Source organism: Danio rerio, chromosome 14 (assembly GCF_052040795.2).
Source record: "Danio rerio strain M-AB ecotype USA chromosome 14, GRCz13ab, whole genome shotgun sequence".
NCBI classification, from domain to species: domain Eukaryota; kingdom Metazoa; phylum Chordata; class Actinopteri; order Cypriniformes; family Danionidae; genus Danio; species Danio rerio.
Genome location: NC_141034.1, coordinates 18,077,918 through 18,103,547, shown reverse-complemented (window position 1 = coordinate 18,103,547; position 25,630 = coordinate 18,077,918). Strand labels below are relative to the sequence as shown.

At 35.7% G+C, this 25,630-nt stretch overlaps 2 protein-coding genes across 5 annotated transcripts in view; one reads left to right on the top strand and one right to left on the bottom strand.

The window, feature by feature from the left end:
- Positions 1-25,630, bottom strand: part of immt (inner membrane protein, mitochondrial (mitofilin)) — a 905,839-nt gene that overhangs the window by 144,051 nt on the left and 736,158 nt on the right. The window lies entirely within an intron of this gene.
- On the top strand, positions 3,660-20,572 carry trim105 (tripartite motif containing 105). 4 transcript variants are annotated; one of them, NM_001130662.1, is given in 7 exon segments: positions 3,660-3,744; positions 4,619-4,938; positions 10,123-10,218; positions 10,306-10,539; positions 10,857-10,876; positions 13,104-13,210; positions 19,273-19,877. In NM_001130662.1, coding segments are annotated over 6 exon segments (1,281 nt in total). In that variant the 5' UTR covers positions 3,660-3,744; positions 4,619-4,662; the 3' UTR covers positions 19,821-19,877.

Here is a 25,630-nt window from a genome sequence, read left to right as displayed (position 1 = left end):
CAATTCAATGTGTCCTTGATGAATCAAAGTAAATACATTTTTATAGTACTTTTGAATGGTATTGTATCAGACCACAAAAATATTGATCAAGCCAACAATTTTCAACACTGACAATGATGATGACAAGGATGATGACAACAGCAGCAGCAGCAGCAGCAGCAGCAGCAGCAACAACAACAACATTAAATCTTACTTTTTGAGAAGTAGATTATGATTAGACATATTAAACATACATATATATTAAACTACACTGATTAAAAAGCACAATTTCACAATATTTTAAATGTATTTTGGATCAAAAATGCATTTTTTGGAGAAGAATGACCTTAATTTACATCCTCATGACAAACTTTGACTGGTAATAAACTGTGCTGTTAGAGCAGCTGAGATGTTATATATTGTCTTTTCGCAATCAAATGTTTGATTATTATTATTTTTTTTTATATTTAAAAACTTGAGATTCGTACAATGAAAACTATTTTGATTTTAATACAGCTTTGACTGTGTTACTTTTTAAAGTGATCATTAAACACCATGATTGGTGTGAAGTTTCATATTTAAAAATCAACCATATAGCCTACTATGTTAGAATATAATCTTTTACAAATAATTGACCACATTGTCTCACAGCCAATTTTCCATATTTGGTGACTGTTTTGTGATGCAGAAGTTGGTTGATTTGTGATTTTTGCGTTAACCAATGGTTTATGCTATTTCTAAAGAAAATCTCATATAGGAAATGTAGGTTTTGTGATTTCAACTTTAAATTTTAACCATATCTTGTTTGGACATTAGTTTGATTTTGTAAAAGTAAAAACATTTTATGTTTATTCAAGATTTGTACATTCGTGTTTCTTATTTTAATTCGCCGATCAGTTGTTCACCACACACGACAGGAAGGAGCTTGCTTTCTTTGGTGAATCAAATGTTTTACTTTTGCCATTTTTTGTGGTTAAGATGAATGACGCTGGAAAAAGAAATCCATGTCTGATGCCATTAATCTTGATTGTCTTTTTGACTTCGGCAAATCGAGATCTCTGCTTTAACACTTCCGTCGTTAAGTCTGGGAAGATATGCACTTTTGATCCTTTGTATTCCAGGGGTTTCTCTATAGCCAACTTCATGATTAATTCTTTCGTTTGGAAGTGATGTAATCTGATGACAAATGCTCTCGGCCGATCATCTTTCAATCTTCGCTGCGCTCTGTGTGCTCGATCTACCTGTACTGGTTTGATGAAGTTTTCTGGGCGCAGCAATTTTGGCAGTAGTTCCGCGATGAATTCGGTGGGTCTACTGCTTTCTTCCTTTTCAGCTATTCCCACAAGTCGAATGTTATTACGCCTGGAGCAGGATTCGAGATCAACGCTTTTTTCTCTGAGGCGTTTGCATTCATCCACCAGTTCTGCACACTGCTTTTGTACTGCTGACAGGCGTACCTCGTAGTCAGTGCAAGCCTCTTCAATCGATGCAATTTTTTCTGTGTTAGTTGTCAGTGTTGTACGTAATTCTGCAATCGTTTGTGTAAAGGTGTCGAATTTTTGATTGACCGAGGCATTTAAAGCTGTTATAGCGTCCATAATGTCTTGATTATTAGGAGAAGTTGTGCCACCTTTATTGACAACTTGCCTCAGCTCCTCTGGGTTGCCAGCTTTGCTGTGGACTTCGTCGATCTCTACTTGTATTTTGCCTTCTTTTTTCAAGTTTTTTGGCATTATCAAGGCTTAACGTGTTCTTGAATCTCTTGAAAACACTTTTTGACAAGTGATCATTAAATCTGAGCATTGATTATTTTAAATTATGTGGAGGATTGTTGGAGCCTAGACACGAGCACCCTTCTCCATGCGCCCCAGAACCGGAAGTCAAGCAAAAACATTTTAAAATAAAACATAAAATTTGTGTTAAATATTAAGTACACTACTTTTAGTAAATAAATATTATTTAATAATATTATTTACCTTTTAATTTATTTGAAATGCTTTGAAACTTCAGCAGTTATTGTTGGGTGAAATCTAAGGTTTAGCATTGAAGAATTGCAAACATTCAATTCAGATGCTTTTACTTTTTGTGCAATGCTGCTGGACAGCTTTGGGCAGTGATACCATCAATGGGAAATTATGCAAGACAAGAGTAACTAATGAGCAAATGGATTCAAATACAAGCAAGTAGCAAGCAACATTGCTCAAAAGGTTGCAAAGTGTCCCATCACCTTCAATGGATAGTTCAACAAAAACGGAAAATTCTGTCATCATAATTTACTCATCCTTCATTTATTTTTCTTCAGCTTGGTCCCTTTATTCATCAGGGGTTGCCACAGCGGAATGAACCGCCAACTTATCCAGTATATGTTTTAAACAGCGAATATACTAACCAATATAGGGAAAACATCACAGTTATTCATAAACATACATACGGCCAATTTAGTTTATTCAATTCACCCATACCCGCATGCCTTTGGACTGTGGTTGAGCACCCAGAGGAAACCCACATGAACATGGGAAGAGCATGCAGACAGAAATGCCAACTGACCCAGCTGGGGCTTGAACCAGCAATATTCTTGCTGTGAGGCAACAGTGAACCACCGAACCACCATGTCGCCTATTCATCATTCATTGATTCATTTATTCATTCATTTTCTTTTCGGCTTAGTCCTGCGGAATGAAATGCCAATTTGTCCAGCAATAGTTTATTCAATTCACCCACGTGCCTTTGGACTGTGGGAGAAACCAGAGCACTTGGAGGAAACCCACATGAACACAGGAAGAACATGCAAACTTCACACAGAAATGCCAACTGACCCAGCTGGGGCTTGAACCAGCGACCTTCTCGCTGTGAGGCTTCCATAACCACGAACCACCATGTTGCCTACTCATCATTGAACTTTCAACAATTCTATTTCTGTTTTTTATGTTTGAAAAAAATTAAACACTCAATTAGATATTAAATTTAAATCCCTTTATTTTGTAGGCTATTGTCTTTGTTTGAATACGAAAGTTGTTTTGAAAAATGCTGGAAACCTGTAACCATTGACTTCGATGGTGGCCTACTGTAAAAAAAAATGGTTGGCTTAAAATCTTAAGCTAAACCCTATGAGTCAATTCAAATTATGTTAAACTGACACAAAACAGCTTGCGTAACTTATTAAATTAAGTTAGAACATGATTAACTTTTATTAAGTTTAATAAATTACTATGACCTAAAAGTCAGGACTAATTGATCATATGATTTTTACAGAGTTTTTCCTAGCCTATGTCAATGGTTACAGGTTTAAAACATTTTTCAAAATAAACAACAACAAAAACAACAAAAGAAACTCATTTGGTTTTAGGGTAAGTAGTGAGTAGGCTTATGCTAAATGTTTAATTTTAAGATGATTTATCTCTTTACAGTTTGGCTGTTTTGACCAATCCATCCTGCAGTCAATAAAAATTGAACAATTTTTACACCACCACCCCCATAGCTCATGAACTTATATTAAAATATTATTCTAAGCTTATCAGTGTGAACAAACATTATTTTTTTAAATATTGATATTCCTTCCAGGGTTATCAGTGCTTTCTGTTTATTCCTGCATTTCTATTTCATCAGTTGTTTAAGGAACCCATTGTGCCGAATCAGTCATAATGAATGTTAAACCATAAACCGAAAGCAAGGCAGACACTTGACACAGAAGGACGGAGCCTCGCTCTCTGGGACGTCGTTGAGCACCAGACCAAAGCAAACCAAACCAAAGAAAAAGTAGCGAGTGTGAGTTATTTCACGTATTTACATAATGTTTATTGTTTCATTCAGTAACAGTTTTTCTGTGTATTTCCCTGTAATTGGTGATGTTGTTTTTAGCCGTGTAGCTAACTCACATCAAGCTAATGTTTACAGTCTACACCCCTTTAAAGCTCTCAGTGAGTGTTAAGTTACCACAACTTCTGCCACTTGATGAGCGTTTGGTTTAATAAAATAGATTATATATTACGTTATGTAATTAAAACGTTTACGTGTAAACTTTATAGCTGTTATGAAATGCGGCTTATGTAGAGGAATCGTCGAAAAATGTGTTAGCTTTGTAAGCAAATATACTGGTACAGAATACATAAATCCAGTAGAGTAAATGTGTAATATACTATTTTAGTTTATCGATACAGTTTTACACACGTTTAAACTATATAACTACACATTTTCAAAAGCTATTTGGGATCTGAATAACCTCCATATAAGTTGATGAGTTAGAATTACTGAAATGTGATATGACAAACAACAGTACATTTCCAGTGTTTTCCCCCCACGTTTGTCGGTTTCTCTTTCAGGACATTTACACCTTAAAGAGATAACGTTAGTTCACCCAAAAAGAAAATTCACACTCTTCACCCTCATGTAGTATGAAACCTTTATGAGTTTCTTTTTAGAGGAAGCAAAAAGAATATATTTTGAAGAAAGCTGGAAACCTGTAACCATTGACTTACATAATTGTTTTCCCTATAGAAGTCAATGTTTTCAGCTAAAAAAAAAAACACAAACAGGCTTGAAACAAGTAAAGGAAGACTAAATGAAGATATTTTTTTATTTAGAGAGAACTGTCCCTTTAAAAATGAGGACAGGGGATGACTTTTCATTTTCATTATACTAGGAGCTTAAGTGGAAGTGAAACTAACAGCAAGAGATCTGCTCCATATGGCGACCAGCAAGAGTAAGACGAGTCTCCGAGAAGATCTGACATGTGCCATCTGCTTTGAGCTCTTCAAGGAGCCAGTGATGCTGGGTTGCATGCATCACTTCTGCAGGAGATGCATTGTGTCCTATTGGAAAAGTGTCAGGAGTCCTGTAACCTGCCCTCAGTGCAGACAAGAGTTTCCCAACAAATGCTGCTTTCAGACCAACTATTTAGTTGCTAATCTGGTGGAGAAGGTTAGGGCCAGCTCCTCGCCTGCATCGGTTAAGTATCTGGAGGTGGGTTGTCTTTTCACTAGCCTCTTTCATACAATAAGAACAGTAAATACCCCTAAATTTACTTTACCAGTAATTTAAACTATTTTCATGTATGTTGTAATAGTATCTCATGACCTGCATGATAAGCACTCTTTCACTTTTAACTTTGCTGCTTTTGGGAAATATTGAACATTTCAGCAGTTTCAACATTAATTGACAAGTTCTGTTTTTTTTTATTAAACATTCACATCCTCATTTGTTTAAATACAAAAGTCTGAACAGTCACATGTTTGTTAAAAAAATTCTACAATATGGTTTTGTCATATGACTTGTGGATTTCAACACACCAAATGAACTTTGTATTTGATTTTGGTCTATGCTTTATTGCCAAGTATTGTGTTTATTTTACTACTGTTCATGATAAAGGATTTGAGATGTCTTTAACTTTATGTTTTTATGCGATAAGGTTTAATCGTGTTTGATGATTGGGCCTTAAGCTTTACAAAGCAGCCATGAGACTGGAGACTTTCTGTTAGCATTCTTCTGGCCACCTTTACAAGTTATTCTGTAGAAGAACGGCTGCCTAGGCGTGGTCACATTAGCAAACTTTCTCAGGCGAAAGACCCATTGTGTTTTGTCATTGGTTTATTGATGTGTGAAGCACAGCTCACTTGGAAGTCACTTTCACACCAAGCAGCTTTCTGTTAAATAGTGCAGAAAAATCCCTTGGCCAACTTGAGCATAAGGCAACGCAGGTTTATTTGTATAGCACATTTCATGCACAATACACAAGTATGGTGGACGGGAGAGCTTAATGTGCTGCAATTTAAGAAAATACAAAAAACGCCAGTAAATTAAGAAAATATCTTTTCTGTTTGACAGCAAATCTTCACAACGCAAACACATTTTTAAAGAGTCCTTATTATGGACCTCTTCCATGCAGTGTGTAACCGCTCTAACTGAAGTAAAATATCAGACTACGGCTTAAATATGAAAGTGTGTGTTAAAAACTATTGATTCATCTATAAAAGAGTAAACTCAGAGTGGTAGGTGTGACATCAATATAGAACTCTGCCCAATTGTTGCGCGCGCAGACCAGGGAAAATTGAAACCCCTGGCCCTGCCCAAAAACACTGTAGAAAGAAAAAGAAGACAGACACTGCAGCAGATCTTGGTTGAATCATGTCGTGAAGACGATGTGTTCTGAAGTGTGAGGGAAAGTTGGTGCTATTTTCTCTACCCAAAGATGAGACTGTGAAAAGTCATTGGTTAAAGTTTATTTTTGCAAAAATACCTTGGCATTTTAGCCCCAGCCTTGTGCTGCGTTCTTGTCATTTTTCTGACGAGTGCTTCAGCAATCTACTTGCTCACAATGGGGGATTCGTCTACCTTTTGTTAAAGGAAGGATCAGAAAAGACTATTGATGTATGGGAATTCGTTAGAGCTTGTCAGGAATTGGTTTCCTCCTTGTTTTCTTTAGCTTGCAAATTATGTTTAATTGTGTTTTGTTACTTGTTACTGCTCCACGTGGCTTTTACTGTATCTGGTTAACTTTTTAAATTCACATATAAAACCATGTTGAAAATGTGACGCATGCCAATGTTTTTATGGATTTAAATGCGTTTGTGAGCTCACAATCCTCTGCCGTTAGTTGTTGCTTTGGCCACCATCAGCTGTTCCTACACTCGTGGTGGTCGTTTCAAAATAGTTCAGCTTTTGCCACTGTGTGGATCAATAGTGAATGTGTCATGGTTAACAATAGAGCAATATGCTGTTGTTTAACTGCATTGCTTTAATGCACTCCTGCATTGGGCTCACACATACACTCTGTCTTAATTAATAAAACGCTCTGAATATTCTCACAGCACTTTAAAACAGCATGGAAAGCAATGGAAATATTTTAAAAAGCCCCTTAAACGTGATGGACCTGGCAATTTAGGTTCTGGCTAATAAGGCTAATAAAAAAAAAAAAGACAAGGCAATCAGAATGTTAAAGTACACAAACAAAAAACGCACCTTTCAAATATCACCTACAACTTCACTGAGCAATTTGGCAATAGTCATGTCAAATCCGTCAGATTTTTGGGTCTTGTAACATTTCCGTTTTGTTCCGTTCTTTTTGCAAGTGTTGTGAGAAAATGCAGGATGTTTTTATAAATTGTGAGAAAATGCAGTGCATTTCCGGGTTTCTAGGCAGTACAAGTCAGTATAGTTAGGATAAACTTAGAGTGCAAATGTATCACAAATATATATATATTTTTTATTTATTTATTTTTTAAATAAAAAAAAATAAAATTTGCTAAAAAAAAACTAAAGAAAAACTCCATGATAGTATTCTCACGACTTTCACAAATTGGAAAAAATATTGTGAGACTAATAACAGCAGTCAGAAGATAAAACAATATCAATTAGGTTAGAAATCGTTAATTACTTCATAAAATGAAATGTTGATATCAAATGACTTATTACAGCACAAAGAATCATAACTGAAGCTGAGGGTGTCTCTGACTTTCTATCTTATATCTCAGACATAACAGAATTTTTTTCATTTTGTATTTTAGTACAGATTTCTCTTTGTATTCTCTTTTATTCAGTTTTGGTCTGGATAAAAACCTTTCATCAAAGTTCTGATAAAACTATTACCTTGTTTTAGGACAATTTTGAAATATGGTTTGTTTTTTCAAATGTTCCACCTCAATTGTTGACTACTGAATATCACTTTGGGCTCTTTTAAGCTGTTTCATCCTTACTGATAAAATGCTGTCTTTTTTGTTTTGTTTTTGTAAACCCATCTCACGATCTCATGATTATTCGACAACAAACCTTGTATTGCTGATACTGTCTATACAGACTCTATACCGAAGATGCATTTAGCCTGTCAAATTAGAAAATTAGATTTTGTAAATGCCTAGTCATTTGTCATTGAATAGAATGTGTAATTGGGTTTGCTTCTGCCTGACAGGTTGGTCACTTAAATTTTGCATTCATCTGACTTGCATTCTTACACGGGACAGGAAATGCAAGCTCATACAAATTTTTCTGCGTAGCAAAGTTCATGTTTGGTGAACTCTGACCTGGGAATTTGTATTACAAAAAGAAGTGATCAATGAAAGACATGGATGAAAAAAGATATCTTCAGGTTATAGTGTTGAAATAAGTCAGGGGAGTTTTTTAAATAATTATATAATTTGTGAATATTAGTAGAAACTAATAAATGTACTGTTTAGAAACTTTGTATAATTAAAGGGTTAGTTCAACCCCAAATCAAAATTACATTATTAATTACTCACTTTTATGTCATTCCAAACCCCTGAGACTTTTGTTCGTCTTCGGAATACAAATTAAGATATTTTAGATAAATCTGATTGCTCCCCATCCTCCATTTACAGCAAGGTTTACAAACTTCAAAAGTCTAGATCAATTTAAAGTCTTTAATGCTACCAAAAACCTCCTCAAAAACAGATCATGTGTTTCAGTTGGAATATTATCTAGCTACGAGAATTCTTTTGTGTACACATAAAATACAAATAACGAATTTCTTCAACAGTTTCTTTTCCTCAGTCAGTATATTGCTCACATTCATGTGCACTGCAAGGTGACGTACACTCCCCAAATGCCTGCGAAGGGCTTTTTATGTTTGAAACTGAGGTAATGCATCAGTAGGCAACCAAGCGTGTAATCATATGGCTCTTCAAGCATACTATTTTTTTAAAATTATTATTATTAAGCAGATTGTTAGATTGTATTAGGTACAGTTGAAGTCAAAATAAATAGCCCTCCTGTGAATTTTCTTTTCTTTTCCAAATATTTCCCAAATTATGTTAAACAATGTAAATAATTATATTTACAGTATTATTTTTTTCAGTATTTGGTTTTTTTTTTTTCTGCAGAAAGTTTGTTTGGTTTAGGCTAGAATAAAAGTAGTTTTTAATAATTAAAAAAAAAAACATTTTAAGGTCAATATTATAAGCCCTCTTAAGCAATATTTTATTATTATTATTTTTTGATCTACAGAACAAACCATCATTACACAATGCATTGCCTAATTAACCTTGCTAAGCCTTTTAATATAACTTTAAGCTGAATACTTGTATCTAGAAGTGTGTTAAGTGGTGTAACGGATCACAAATCTCACGGTTCGGATCACTCTTAAGTTTTTTGAGTCATGGATCATAGCATGATATGAATAAGCAAAAATGGCAGGAGGCAAATGTCAGTTGCTTTCCATTTATACAAAATATTACTACAAAAACCATTGGTTTCAACAAACATCATTTAGAACTTGTAATTTTAATAAATATAAAAATAAAGAAGGAATCAACTGAAAAAAAGGAAAATATTCAATACGAAAAATTGTCTTTGCTACAGTTGCTAATAATGCTAAATAAAGTAATCTAAGATCTTGTACAACAGATCATATTTACTTTCAATTAATGATTGAGCAATTCACACATAAAACTTCATGTTTTTAGGTGGATCATTTTTGAAAACTTATTCAGTTACTTCATTTTGATGGTTGTTTGTCGCCACCTGTTGGTTAAACAATATAATTGCTACAACATTGACCAGTGTCAAGTTCCATTAAACAGTCATTTTAATAATACCATAAACATCAGTGTTTATATCTGAACTATAAACTGATATCCCAGTGCTTCTGTGTTATTTAATTGTTGGTAACTAACTGAAAAAAGTGTAAAAACTGAATCTCTCTTGATGAAACAGATTTGTATGCCGAGCTTCGAAGGATTAATAAATATGTAAATCATTATCGTTAATCATTCATGTTGCACGGGTTTTATTTGAGATCACGATCTTTAAATGTTTAATTGTACACTGAATGCATTAATGCAGGCTAAGCAAACAGTGACAGAAAACACCTTTAATAACCTAAGAAAGCATTTAGGTACCACCATAGCTTTTTCTGTCCTCATTACATTTTACAGGAAAGCTAAAATGCTTTCACACACGTGATTTAAATGATGCAGGAGGTGATATCTCTGCGAGTGTTATAAATTTTGGATTAACCTACAAATTCAAAAAAGTTATTACTCTGCGGGTTACGTGTGTTTCGAACTGTGGGTTATGATCCGTTTCGAACCGTGATCTATTACACCCCTAATAAACACAACAGTGGACGATCATAAAACTGCTGCTTTGATTTACTGTAAAAACGATGTATGTGTATACCAATTTCTCTTTTCAAAGAAGGAATTAAACGACTGTCTGGAATCACAGTGCTCCATGAAAGACGCCTACATCAGTATGATCCGCAAAGACAAAGACAAGATGGAGAAAATAAAAGTGGGTCTTTGTTCATCCAGAAAGATCACAATGCGACACTTCCTGCGAACTGAGATTATTTAACTCTCTCCCTTTCCCTCCCTTCAGAAAACAGGAGCAGAGCTGCAGGGCCGAGTGCACAACGACTTCCAGGCCCTGCATCACTTCCTGCAGGTGGAGGAGGAAGCCATGATTGAGGAGCTGAAGAGAGAGCAGGAGGAAATGCTGCAGGGTCTGGAGCGACATCTGGAGGCCCTACAGGTGGCCATCAGAGACGTGGAGAAGAACATCAACATACTACGACAGACCGCCGGCAGCACAGACCAATCTGTACTTGTAGAGGTGATTATAGCGACTCTTTTCCATTTGTAATGCTGCTGGAGCGTATCCGTTTGTCATAGAACTAATATTTGGAATATTAATGTCATATTTACACAAGAAACCAGAGTGCTGGTTGTCAGAGTGAGTTATTAGTGAGGTGTTGCTGCAGCCAGAGTCTCATATATATTTCACACTACAGCAGAACTGTAGAAAAATCAATTCTACAGTGATTTGAGCATGTGCTGTTAATTATCAGACAGATGGTTTGCTGTTTTTTTATGGCTTCTGTAGTTAAGTCAGCAAAATAACATGTCTTCTTCTATTTCCTCCTTGTACAGCTTCCAAAGTTAAATTCCAGGTAAGTAGCAATTAAAACACTTTTATTTATTTATATATTTATTTATTTATTTTAAAACATTATGTTTAGGGAGAATTCGCTTTAAAAAAAATTTAAATTGACTAATTACACTGCCTGACAAAAGTCTTGTCGTCAATCCCAGTTGTAAGATCAACAAATAATAACTTGACTTTTAGTTGATCATTTAGATAAGTGGCAGAAGGTAGATTTTTTTTTTCCCAATGAATCATCTGTTGAACTGCCTCCTAATCATCACAAATACTGGAGAAGACCTATTGGAAACCTCATGGATCTAAGATTCTCAAAGAAATCAGTCAAGTTGGGTGAAGGAAAAATCAAGGTTTGGGTTTACATTCAATATAGGGGAGTGCGAGAGATCTGCAGAGTAGATGGCAACATCAAAAGCCTGAGTAAACAAGACATTTGTGCTGGCCATTATATTATAAACCACAGGAGGTAGCAATTTCTTTTAGCAGGATAGTGCTCCTTCTCATACTTCAGGCTCCACATCAAAGTTCTTGAAAGCAAAAAAAAGTCAAGGTGCTCCAGGATTGGCCAGCCCAGTCACCAGACATGAACCTTATTGAGCATGTCTGGGGTAAGATGAGTAAGGGGGCATTGAATATGAATTCAAATGATCTTGATGAACTCTGGGAGTCCTGCAAGGATGCTTTCTGTGCCATTCCAGATGATTTATTAATGATTTATTAATTAGTTAGCTCATGGTAGTCAAACACAATATTAATTATTTTTCTACTTCCCAATGACTTTTTATTCTTTACTGTACATTATTTATGTGAAATGCCTTTGCCTTTCATAGCCACTTATACCAAAAAAAAAATATTATTTGCTGTTCCTAAAACTTAGATGGGTGACAACTTTTGTCAGGTTGTGTATTTACTCACCCTTAAGTGGTTTTATATCTTTTTGAGTCTATTTTTTCTGTTGAACTCAAAAGGAGATATTTTGGAACATGTTAGAAACTGGTAACCACTGACTTCCATAGTAGGAATAACAAAGACTATGGAAATCAGTAGTTTCAGTTTTTCAGCGTTTTTCAAAATAACCTCATTAGTCAACGGGCTAAAGAATCTCAAACAGGTTTGTGACAAGTGAAGGTTGATTAAACAATGACATGAATTTTTGATTTTGGGTGAACTATCCCTTTAAACTAGCTTTAGCGAAATCATATTTCTGTATTCTCCATAGTAATTGATGATACTAGCAAAAACTGTTTGAACGATTTAACTGTTGTTTTAAAATGTGGAAAAAAGAAACTAAATGATTGATTGGAGTGAATGATATTAAAGTGAATGATATGCATATTAAATGTAAATGCTATATTAAAACTGTCGAGGCTCACAAATAATAGCAAAAAAAATGTTTAAATTAATGAAACCCAGTAGGTAGTGCTGTTGCCTCACAGCAAGAAGGTCGCTGGGTCGCTGGATCGAACCTCGGCTCAGATGGTGTTTCTGTGTGGAGTTTGCATGTTCTCGCTGCCTTTGCGTGGGTTTCCTCCGGGTGCTCCGGTTTCCCCCACAGGCCAAAGACATGCGGTACATAAGACATAGTGTATGAGTGAATGTGTGTGTGGATTTTTCCCAGAGATGGGTTGTGGCTGGAAGGGCATCCGCTGCGTAAAAACTTGCTGGTTAAGTTGGCGGTTCATTCTGCTGTGGTCACCCCGGATTAATAAAGGGACTAAGCCGACAAGAAAATGAATGAATGACATATCTGTACAAATGTATCGAATGAGTGGAAGTAGTAAGACCAAATATACTTTTACACAAAATTTTATTGATCACAGTTGTCCCAAAATAAATGTTTGTCTTCACATTAAATAATACAATAATTGAGAAACACAAATTCACTCATACAGACATTTTTGTGATTGGTTACAATATTCAACTCTTTAAAAAACGTATTGTACATAGAAACAGGGCATTAAATTGACATTAGATCATATGGTGTGATGGCTTGTGTTCACTCAAAAAAAATACTTTTGCTGCTTGATCAAACCACCATTTATTTAAAGTGAGTTGAAACAACACAATTCTTAAGTTTTCTTTCGAACAACTTATTGTTTAATGTTCAATCCACTTAAATTTGTAAAAACGAGTTATCCTAATTAGTGTTGGGGCAATATGATGGAATTGTGTGGCACCTTGTGTTTTTTTACAGTGAACTAATTTCTCCATAACTCTGAATGTCTCTATGACTCCAGATCACCTCTGCAAGAGCTGAATATCAACCTGAATTCCTTCCGAAGCAAAAGTATTGCTCCACTTCAATACATTGTGTGGCGAAAAATGTTTCAACATTTGAATCCAGGTAATGAATACATTGTACTTTGCCGCTTTATGACTAATCACCATATATTTAATTAGCGGTGACCGCGTGGTGCTTTAAATGTTTGTTATTTAAAAAAGCATAGTATTGAGGGAATTGACTTGGTAAACTATCTGATAGTTATTTTCCGTTGTAACAGATGGTGTTATTGCCATAGTGACAGTACACTGAGTAACACCCCTTGGAGGAGTGAAAGATTCAGTGATTTATTAAAGAGCGTAGTGTGCTCCTGTTAGGCTAAGATTAGGATGACAGTTTAAGCAGCAGTAACAGCGTTTTTGTTTCTAGAAAAAATTATGGCTACACCCTTTTCAGAAAATGAAGAAAAACTGGAGTTGTCTAACTCTCCTGTTCATTTAAGTGAAACATCCATCGGTTAGACTTTTCAAGCATGTACATCAATATAAAAAAACTCTGTTCTAATGTAGTTTTTGTCAATAGTCAAACCACATTTCATATCTTTATATGCATTTCTCTTGAAGGGATAACTACCGCCAAAATTTTCTCAATTTACTCTCCCTCAAGTAGTTCCAAACCTTTATGAGTTTCTTTATTGTGTTGAACACTAAATAAGATATTTTGAAGAAAGCTGAAAATCTGTAACCGTAAGAGAAAATGGGTACTATGGAATTCAATAGTTACAGGTTTTCAGCGTTCCTCAAAATATCTTCTTTAATGTCTAACAGAAGAAAGTCAAACAGGTTTGAAATAAGTAAAGGGTGAGTAAATGATGACAGAATTTTCAGTTTTGGGTGAGCTATCCCTTTTATAATTTGGGTTCATTTAAAGGGCACCTATAATGAAAATTATCTTTTGAAAGCTGTTTGGACAGAACTGTGTGTAGGTATGTGTCCACAGTCATGTTGGGGTGATATAAAGGCAATAAAATGTAAATTAAAATTTCCTGACTTTAAAATAGATTCCAAATCACTTCAATTTTGAGGCCCACCGCAACGTGATGTAGGAGTGCAGTATCCCCGCCCACCGAATTGATTTACAGCCACTTATTAACATGTCTACGTTGTAATGCAAATAATCATATCAACAAGACAGGACATGCACAAAGCAAGTAGGATTAAAAGATCTGTTCAGCTCTCTGTGATCATCAATTATCATCAAATGTGATTAAGAATGAGTTTTACAACAGTGCATTTTTGTAATTAATTACAGAATTTTTACCGTCTTTATCTATACAGCCATGTTTCAGTACAATTATAAAAGACGCTTCATCCCTGGTTTGTGGACCTTAAATCAGGTTTATTTTGTACATTAACGTAACATAACCATACAGCAGTGGATATTAATGTGTATCCTGTCACAGTAGCCTTGCAAAAAGCTGTGTGTGTAGGTGAACTTTGTAACGACATTGTGTGTGACTCATTGCAGAGAGGCTTGAATTAACTCCACAACAAATAGATCAAATAATCATCGGAAAAGATCTTACTGTAGTATTTCTCACAAACATTACTTGAAATCTGCTTCCTTCATGTCTGTCACTGTGCTGTTTATCTGACGCCGGAGATTTAGGCACTCTATAACAGGCTTGTGGAAACGGTGGGTGGGGAGAACTAGCATTAAAGGCACAGGCCACAAAAACAGCTACATTGTGTTCAGAGCAGAAAATTCCAATATTCTGAAAGGTATAATAAATAATCTGATGGGTGTTTTGAGCTGAAACTTTACAGGCACATTCTGGAGACATAAAAGACTTGTCTTAAATCTCGAAAAAGGTGTAAAATTATACAGAACAATGACAGGATAATGTACTCTTTAATTGCTGTATACATCTTTTACTTGTAAAAGTAGGAGGCAAATCATGGTTTTAAAAATGACTGCTTCAGGTGCAACCACTGATGTGACTCAAGCATCAAATTATTCCTTATATAAAACACTTGGAGTTAATCAAGTGGGGACATGATGAAAGTTATGTTTAATTACTTGCTGTTCAGTGAATATTAGAAAAATCAAGCCAATTTAATGAGTGAGTGGTTAGACTGATTAGGCTCCAGTCTGATTTGTTAGTCTTTTTTCACCAATCTATAAAAAACAAACAAAAAAAAAAACAGCAGGCTTCTAACTGTTTCTGGTAAGGAATATTCAAATACCATTTATAAACTGTTGGTCTGTCCACATTAACATTGTGCAAGACACGACAAGAGCAATCAAAAATCAACCAATGAAAAAAAATAAAGGTACGACAGCTTTCTCTGGGGTGGTACCTTTTTAAAAGCTACACATTTGTACCTAAAGGCTACCTATTAATACATCATGGGCACATATTAGTACACAGAAAGTGCAAAAGTGTACCTCTTAAAATGTTTAGGTAAAAATATAAGCTTTTTAGATTCCCATATGGACCCTTTAAGTACATGTGTATCTTTTGAAAAGGTACCACGCTAGTAACCGCTCTTGTACCTTTATTTCCAAGAGTGTATGTGCTCTCTAAAAGCATATTTAGCATCTAACATTATTCACAGAAACCAAACCTGAAGCAGCATCAATTTTCAAAAACTTTTATTTATGCAAATTGTTATACAAATCATTTAATATGGCAATTCTGAGCATACACAGACAGGCTTTTGTAAAGATGCTTTAAGAACTTGCTAAGTTGGTTTAAAGGGGTGGTCCACTACTATATTTTATTTTAAACTTTAGTTGACGTGTAATGTAGCTGTGTGAACATAAATAACATCTATGAATGCAATTACACTCAAAATTCAATGCAAAGGGAGACATTGGCTTTTACGTTGAGTTAGCTTACAGCGAACAAAGTTTAGGAAACCGGAGCACCTGGAGGAAACCCACACGAACACTGGGAAAGCATGCAAAGTCCACATAGAAACGCCAATTGACCCAGCCGAGGATTGAACCAGCAACCTTCTTGCTGTGAGGCGAACGTGCTACCCACTGCGCCACCGCGTTGCCCTAAAATGCCATCCAATCGCTGCTATTTCCACAGAGCTTGTTCTGTTTTTGCATTTGGACTTCCAAAAGACACGGCACAAAGAAAGAAGTGCTTACAATTTAATTTTAATTATGCTCCAGAGAATCATCTAAAAAAGATATAGCTTCCATTTGACAAAGAACAGCTTCCAGAATCTCTCCCAGTTCAGTGCTGTATTCAGCTAAAAACTCCTCAAAGAAGGAGCAGCTCCAACCATAATAGACAAAGCTGTGGATTGTGAGCCACAACCTGAAAGTACTGTATTTTTATTTGTTGAAATTGATCAACTGCATGCACAGCTTCTAGCGTTAACAGTATGTTGTAGCAAGGATGTAAACAACGAAAAATAGTGTTTGGCACAGTTAAGAATTTAGCTACAAATTCATATTTATCCATCAAACTGCTATAAACACCCACATTATTCACCAGCACTGCAGTGTGTCTCTGCGGCTGCTTTCCCTGCTTTCTACAACTCAAGTAATGAACTCGTAAAATATATGTGAACACTAGGGATGCACCGAAATGAAATTCTTGGCCGAAGCCGAAGCCGAATAATAATGAAATTCTTGGCCGAATACCGAATGCGGTGTTTTGCATTTTTTTTCCATTTAGTTTGCCAATTTTTTCACTATTACAATAATTAAATAGTAAAAATTAGCTTTTTACTATTTTGTGTTGCTTTTCAGAGAAATAAATCAAATAACAAAAATACAATTTCAAAAATATTTATTTAACACTGAACATTTTTTAACATTCCAGCAGATAATTTACAAACAAAGCACAATATAACTTAAAATAAATAAATTTGTAAAATAAAAAAAATATTTTTATTTGGCCATCTTTGAAGCCCCCCTTCTTGCATAGCCTATGTTAGGCCTATAACTGACTGCTGAAAGAATGCAACTGTATGTCTACAACAACAAATGTGCATTGAATAGTGCAAAAAATGTGGATGACAACAAATGAATAACTGTCCTAGACATAAGCCTACTTGGCCTACTTCTTTAGGAAAAGTGGCAGGTTCTTCTTTATAAAAAGTAGCTTCTCTGCTGTCTCGCATGAAAGTCGGTTCCTCTTCTCATCGATGACATGAGATGCAGCACTAAACAGTCGCGGCTCATCTGTAGTACGAGCCCGTTACTCTCTGCGCTGTTTTCATCTCCTGCGCTGTGCATCACCTGACCGTCCGTCTCCAATACCTAGCGGCTTTCCCAAGTCCAACTCGGCCTGGATCATTTCTCGTGTGCGCAGCTTTTTCCCCATATCCAAGTAATGATATTTTATATGGCGAAAAAAGTAAAGGTGTTCTGAGTCCGCCTGACTAAATAGTGCGCTGACAGCTTCTAAGAGCGCACTTTTAGCTGTTTTCACTCCGTGGTCTGTTTCAGCCTCTTTGTTTAAAAGACGCTTTAGTGCTGCACGTAAATGTATGACGTCTGCCACAGATGAGCTTATCTCTCTTGTTATCTGCTCAAAGGGGGCGAGAAGAGAGAGAACGTTCCTTTGGAAAATTCAGCAGAACAGTGTCTGCAAACGGCCGTTTTTGCCTCTTTCTCTTACACTTTAAAGCGCTTCCACACTGCTGACATGTTTGCTGCATAAAGCGCGCGCCTCTCACTCTACGCGGGTTACTTTTTGATCGCGGCATTAAAAACATTGTTCGGCAAAATTTATTCGGCCTTTTTACTTATTCGGCCGAACACCGAAAGGGCTTTTTTGACTATTTTCGGCCGAATAATTTCGGTTGCCGAATATTCGGTGCATCCCTAGTGAACACTTTATATTACTTACACATGCTTATTTTGAATATATGTGAAAGACACTTGTCAGAGCAGGCATGAGGTTCAGCTGTGTCTTCTTCAGTTTCTCTTTAATTTGGGCTCAAACTGATGCAGCTAACAGCTACTCTGACTGACAGTAAGCGTGACTCTTTTCCCGGTGACATTAAGCTGATCCGCGAATCACAGAACATTATGATAGCTAACCAATCACACACCGCCTCTTAAGTGTGGGCCTTTTGAAGTAACTAGGAAATACGACAGTCGTTTTCTTGTTAGTATTTATTTATTTATTGTTTTAACAAATGACGCATGTACACGCATTGCTTTGCATCTTGTAAACACAACCAAGCCTTAAAAATACACTCTTGGACCATCCCTTTAAATGCATAATACAATTAATATTTTTAAAACTAATTTGACAGAATACATGTTTTTGTTCACATATTCACCTTTTTTATTTATGTGGGATAAATTAATTGTTCTCTTCTTCTGTGGATATTAGTGAAAATTAAAATGATATACAAAAATTATTATTTAAAAAAATAACAACAAACAAGAATCTGATGCTCTCAGGTGGTATCTATAGTCTTTTTCTGATCCATCAAAAAATGCATTCTCTATACAGTTTAAATAGTACCAGTAATAAAGTGAATGGGAAAAGCTAAATTACAGAGAGCAGCAGGCAGCTTCCATTTATGCTCTGATAATAAATAAATTATGCAGAACAATGTGCCTTTGAATCAAGACCGATAAATGAACATTATGGTTTTAACTTTTTTTTTTCTCCTTCAAACTAAAGTTTAGACTTTAAAATCAGTTTGGCTAGGGTGCTTCATGGCATCGTGCAATGTTTAGAATTAAGGTGAGTGGGCAGACAGATTTTGTGTGTGTCTGCGTGACCATGTGAGCATTTCAGACTTTGTTTATACTCATATTTCATCCACTTGAGATCGAATTGACAAATGCATGTGATACCTACCCAGCAGTTGGAAGTGTTTAGGACAAAAACCTCTGATTACCTTTTTAAACAGGACTTTATATCCTGGTTAGTACACAGCAAAGGGAGTCATTTGCTCACAATAGTTTTGCTTTGTTACATTTAATCAACCAAAAAAAGGTAAGATGAGCTATTTGTTGGCTGAATCGTCTTACTGTATACTCGCTTGAGCAGAAGAATACAGGCAATCAAGAACTATTAACAAATCTGAATGTCATGAAAATCCCTTCAAATGATTCCAGCACCTAAATAAAACGAAAATTCCCAGCCATAAATGTTTTGTAATCAGTGCCGTTTATAATAACATGCCTTGTATTCCCAGGCCCATCTCCATTGATATTTGATGAGGACACGGCTCATCCCAGCCTACAGCTTTCCAGGAACAAAACCCAAGTGATTGAGAGCAACCAAATGACTAGTTACCTGTGCGATACCAAACGCTTCCTCCAATGCGTCAACATTCTTGCAACAGAGGGCTTTCAGTCAGGCAGCCATTACTGGGAAGTGGATGTTAGTAACAATCCTAAATGGGATCTGGGTGTTGCTCTGGAATCTGTGAATCGTCAGGTCAGAGTCAAACTGTGTCCTGATAATGGCTACTGGACCCTGCGGCTGCGTGATGCCAACCAGTACTCAGCTGGCACTCAGCCATGGACGCGGCTGACCGTGATAACCTCACCTTGCAGGATTGGCATTTTCCTGGATTGCGAGGAAAGTAAAGTGTCCTTTTATAATGCAGATAACATGACACTGCTGTATTCCTTCTCCAGTGGGCCGAGAGGAAAAGTCTTCCCCTTTTTCAGCACATGCGTCAGTGAACACGGCCAAAAAGCCCAAGCCATCCGCATCCTCCACTTCCCTTTTGAGTGACAATCTGACATGTAAAAAGCCATCTATATGTCTATATCCAGCTATGATGACCAGTGGTTTTTACTGTTTTACATTTATCATCATTCCTAATTTATTCTTTTGTCTGGTGTAGATTGGTGTAGAACAGTAGTATCAGTGCCGCATTTGCTTCATTTCATTATTTACTGTACTCCAGGAATTTTTCAATGCTGAAATTTAGATTTTGATATGGCTGGAAGGGCAGGTAATTGGGGGTTCATCACTGTGGCGACCTCTGATAAATCAGGGACTAAGGTGCAGGGGCGGATTTAACCAGTAAGCATTTAAGGGCTCCAGGAAATCTAGGGGCCAACAATAAATATCTAGAAGTAAATGTTATGCCTATAAACCAGGGATCTCAAACTCAAATTGGCTGGGGGCCATATCAATGACTGACAATTCATAAGAGGGCCGCTTTAACATTCAAACACAACAGAAAAGGGGAAACCTGATGTAATTGATGCACTTAAAAATCCTCCTTAGAGTATATGCAGTCAAAGCTCCTTTTAGAAAGGGTAGTTTAAATTGCTACAAAAATACTACAATTTAATAATAGGCATAATAATATTTATTATTATTCTGTTCCAATAAATTGTTGCTTAACCAAAAGTTTACAGATAGCATAAGAACAGCAAAGAGTAACTATAGTGAATTTACTGGCAATTGTCCTTCTCAATGTCTTTCTTTTGTAAAACTACAACGAAGAAAAATAAAAAATAAAAAAAAGAAATAAATATGTATATATATATATATATACAGTTGAAGTCAGAATTATTAGCCCCTCTTTACATTTTTTTTTTCCTAAATGATGTTTAACAGTGCAAGAAAATTTTGAAAGTATGTCTGATAATATTTTTTTCTTCTGGAGAAAGTCTTTTTTGTTTTATTTCGGCTACTTTTAAAAACCCATTTAAGGGACAAAATTATTAGCCCCTTTAAACAATTATTTTCCCCGATTGTCTACAGCAGGGGTTCCCAAACTTTTCAGCCTGCGACCCCCAAAATAACAATGCCAGACAGTGACTCGTAAGCACCAATATACTCTGAGGTGTTTATAAATACAGAAACATTGCATGCAATGTCGCAAACACACCAATATACCCAAGTCTTTTCTTTGTTTAATTTTTTTTTTTTTATGTATGTCAGTGCTGTAAATGTGCCAGAAAGTTTAACCTAGTATTATAAAATCAATCTGCTTCATCTGATGCTATTGCTGTGTCTTTAATATAATGTAATTACCCCAGGAGCTGCAATCCAATAGAACTTGTAACTACTATAGTAAGCTACTTTAAAACAATAACAAATTTATTTATTAATATATAGTAAAATAAATTCCCCCCGAAGTTAAAATAAATTCGTTATTAGAAATGAGTTATTAAAACTATTATGTATAGAAATGTGATGAAAAAAATCTCGTGATATTTTCAAGTTGCAAGCCGGAGAAAGGAAGAGGGGGCATTTGAGACCCCTGCTATAAACTATAAGATCGTTTTGTATCATATTTTGTATACTAAGAGTCAAACATACATTTTTACAAAATTAAACATTATTTAATACACACTAACATATGTTATTATAATAATGTAATGTTATGTAATGTTAATATTATAAAATAAAATATCCACCTCCCCCAATCATGGAACAGTCTGGCAGTCAAATTAAAAAAGAAAAAAATCAATATTTAATCTTTAGTTGTGAATTCAAAATTAAGTGATATTGAAACAAACAGCAAAATAAATAGACATAAAATATAAGAAAGGGTGCATTTCAGGACTTTTGCCCCATGGCTAAATCCGCCCCTGCTAAGGTGAAGTGAGTGAATTAGAACTGTATTAAAATACATGTGAAATCTATTCTGTATGGTGAAAATTATCCCAGATATTTATCCAATTCTTCAAAAAAATGAAAGCAACATTCTGTGACATGCAAATTGCAGATTATTCTTTTCATTATTATTGTCTTATAGATACGTGTGGAAAGTAATTATAGATATTACATGGAAGCTAAGTAAAATACGCTGTTCTTTCCAGTGAGTTGTGCAATCATTTTCCCTTTCATCATAGAAAAAAAAAGAATGCCTCTTATTCCTGCTTCATCAGTAGTCAATGTTCGCTTTCTCTTTGGTTGATAAATGCGAGCCTGCATTTCTTCATTCTGTCCATCATTGTGTCAAGGCTTAGTGACGGCAGGAAGAGGTTTAGTTTTGATTTATGTCCAGCTCTTCCTTCCTCTAAAATGGACAAAAACAAGCGCTCTGTTTCACAGGCACAGTAACCTTGAAAGTTTCCTTTTATGATAAACGCATGTCATTTGCACACCACAGTAAAATCCATGTATCTGCCAGCAATATCTTATTAATTCTGCCGATAAACAAATGCATTTAGTTTATGACCTGCAGTGGGGGGAGAGCACCTGGGGTGGCATCCCGGATGCAGAAAACAGCTAGGATGGGGCTGCTATTATCTGTCGGAGCAGGCAAGTGCATCAACATCCTCTTTCCTCCTGCCTCCTGCAAGGGGTCACGCAAACAGAATAAGAGTCCGGCTGCCCTCAAACTACATTATTGTCGCCTTGGGATTAGGGTTTGGTGGTGTTTTGGTTGTTGGAAGTCAGAGTCAGTGCTCAGCCCTCCTCCACAGGGTCAGGTTGCCTTTAAACTCTCTGATTTAAACAGCCTATTAACATTCCAAACCCGTGACTGCGTCTAGTGTGTTTCACACAAGACTGAAACGGCAAATCCTTTATTTCTGCAGTTGAACATGTTTTGCTGATGTTTTCTGAAAGTGTCTTGAGTGTAGGATAAAGATATGAGTCAATTCTTTTCAACTGGGGTAATTGCTGTGGGATTGGATCAAAGGAGCACTCCACTTTCTTGACAATAGGCTCAATTTAAAGCTTTCCTAAAGTTAAACATTTGAGTTTTACCATTTTTGAATCCATTCAGGCAACCTCCGGGTCTGGAAAAAGAACATTTAGTTTAGCTTAGCATAAATCATTGAATTGGATTTGACCATTAGAATCTCTCACAAATATGACTAATGAGCAATGATGTAAAGTAACAAATTACAAATACTCAAACTACAATAATCGAGTAGTTTTTCTCAGAAATTGTCATTTACTAAGTAGATTTAAAAAGTGTACTTTTACTTTCCCTATTGTACATTTTTAGTGCTGTGTTGGAAATTTTACTCCACTACTTTCCTTCAACCAGCAGTCGATACTTTTATTTCTTGTCTATGGGGTTTAGAAAAATCAGTCCTTTGATTCCCGTCTAATCAAATCGCACATAGAAGGTAAATTGCATCTGATGAACAACCTCGAGATATGAGCGATTTATAATTGCAGCAAACTGGAAGCAATAAGTGTCCAAGAAGATTTCCAAAATCTTTACACACATTGACTCAGAGACTGTTTAGATGCATGTCACTGAGGAGAAGATGACGGATGTTTACTGTATGAATGGGCTAAAACACCCAGCAGACACTAGACGTCCAAATAACATCAGATTGACGATGTACCCTAACGTTGTGGGGATGTCACATTTTGTTTGGAAATGAAACTCAGGTTGACATCAGAACCCAACGTCAGGCCGATGCCAGCGTCCAACCTAAAATCAACCAAATATCAAGATCTAATGTTACCGCTTGATGTTGTGTGGACATTACCACTATGACATCTATCAGATGTTAGATTTTGGTTGCCTGACAAATAAGCATCATATTTGACGTCAATATGATGTTGGTTTTAGATGTTGGCTCAGAGTTGGATTTTGGTCACTTTCTAATACAACAAATCGACCAAACATCAACAACATTTGACATCATTTTTGAAGATAAAAATAATCTTGTCATTAGATGCTGGCTACACATTGAATTTTTGTCACCTGACCTAAATCTAACCTAATATTAACGTCTTATGCACTGTGTCCCTGCTGGGCAATAACTAAATGCACCACACAATGTTACGTTTACAAACATCCACAAATTATACGTAAATGCATCAGCTTTTTACAATGTAATACTCACTACTCGCTACTCTTGAGTACTTTTGAAAGGTCTATTTTTTGCTCATACTTTGAGTAATATTTTTAACAGATACTTTTACTCTACTTGCACTACATTTTTTTGCCAAGTAACGACATTTTTACTTGAGTATGATTTTTCAGTACTCTTTCCACCACTGCCAAAGAGTTTCGATCATTTTCCTGTTAGTTACATCACGTATACTAAGCCTGACGGAAAGTAAAAAGTTAGTATTTTCTAGGTCGATTTGGCTAGGAAGTATACTCTCATATCGGTGTAATAATCAAGGACAGCAGCATGGTAAAGCAGCAGATTTCCTTGATTATTACGCAAGAATGAAAGTATGATACTACCATATCAGCCTAGAAAAAGGAACTCTTTATTTCCATCAGTCTTAGTACACATGGTAACTACAGAAGCTTTTGAAACTCTGGTCATATTTGTGTTATCACATGATCTATAAGGTAAAAACGCAAAAATGGTAAAACCCAACTGTTTAACAGTAGGGGACAGTTCAGTTGTGAGCCTATTTTCAAAAAGGTGTTGAGTGTTGTTTTAAAAGCAGACTCTCATTCCACTGCAATACCATGGGTTACTTAAAGTTGAGTATGTATTAGTTCTAAAATGGTGTCTCAGAAAAGGAAAGGTGCAAGAAAATCACTTGCCATAAAAATTAATAGAGCTGAAGCCAGACTAATGAAAAATAAGTGCTAACATTTTTGTGTGTGCTTTATGTTGCTTCTTGCATCTTTAGTGGCAGCCTCCAAGTGAAATATCCATTAAGTGGTGCTAAAAAGCATGTCTAGAGTTAAAACAGATATTAGTTGTTAGGAGTGGCACTACATGGTATAAATACAGTACTAGATGCCACATTTGACTATTTTAGACACATCGAAAAACCAGCATATCCTCGTAAGGAAGATTTTGACACATGACTGCCGGTTTAAGCTGGGTCTTTGCTGGTCAAGTGGGTGATTCTAGAATTGGTGGTACATTTGGATCTCCAGTGTTTTGTTAATTACAAAGAAAGTAATGAAATAGTTTTGAATAATATCACAAATTATATCAAGTTATCTCTAAACATAATGTTTTTAAGGACATTTTATATTTTAAATAATAACGTAAAGAGTCACTTTAGCTATTTTCAACTTTCTGCCTCCAGAATCATGCATTTACCCTCAATTATTATTTAACAATTAAGTCTAGTTTTCATCTTTTTTCATGTTTACTCAGGGACATGTCAACAAATGCATAAAGTATCTATTTACTTATTTATCTATTGTTAATTGCAATTTCAGCGATACAAAATACAGTTTGTGTCTCTCCTGCATGGGTTCTGGTCAACTCCTTTACATCAGTTATAAAAAGGCAGAACAATCCGTAAAACACTGCTCTAAATGATGACGCTTTCTCTGGCTGGAAACTCTCAAAGACATTAAGGCATGTCATGTTTTCTTCTAGCAATCATTTGTAGAAAAATATTTAGGATATACCAATCTTAGATTATATCAACTCTGTTATTGTAATATTTTAGTGAATTTCTCATTCACATTAAAAAAAAATATTTGATGAAAAGTACACTCACAGCTACTTTATTAGGTCCAACTGCTCGTTAACGCAAATTTCTAATCAGCTAATCATATGGCAGCAACGCAATGCATTTAGGCATGTAGACATGGTCAAGACGATCTGCTGCAGTTCAAATCGAGCATCAGAATGGGGAAGAAAGTGACTTTGAATGTGGCATGGTTGTTGGTGCCAGACAAGCTG

Bases quoted from the DNA above. Each gene is read 5' to 3' on its own strand.
- trim105 (XM_087280001.1), top strand. From the start codon at position 4,663: ATGGCGACCAGCAAGAGTAAGACGAGTCTCCGAGAAGATCTGACATGT. The intron at 10,540-10,856 runs GTGATTATAGCG...CTCCTTGTACAG, and splicing joins ACCAATCTGTACTTGTAGAG to CTTCCAAAGTTAAATTCCAG. The intron at 10,877-13,103 runs GTAAGTAGCAAT...CTATGACTCCAG, and splicing joins CTTCCAAAGTTAAATTCCAG to ATCACCTCTGCAAGAGCTGA.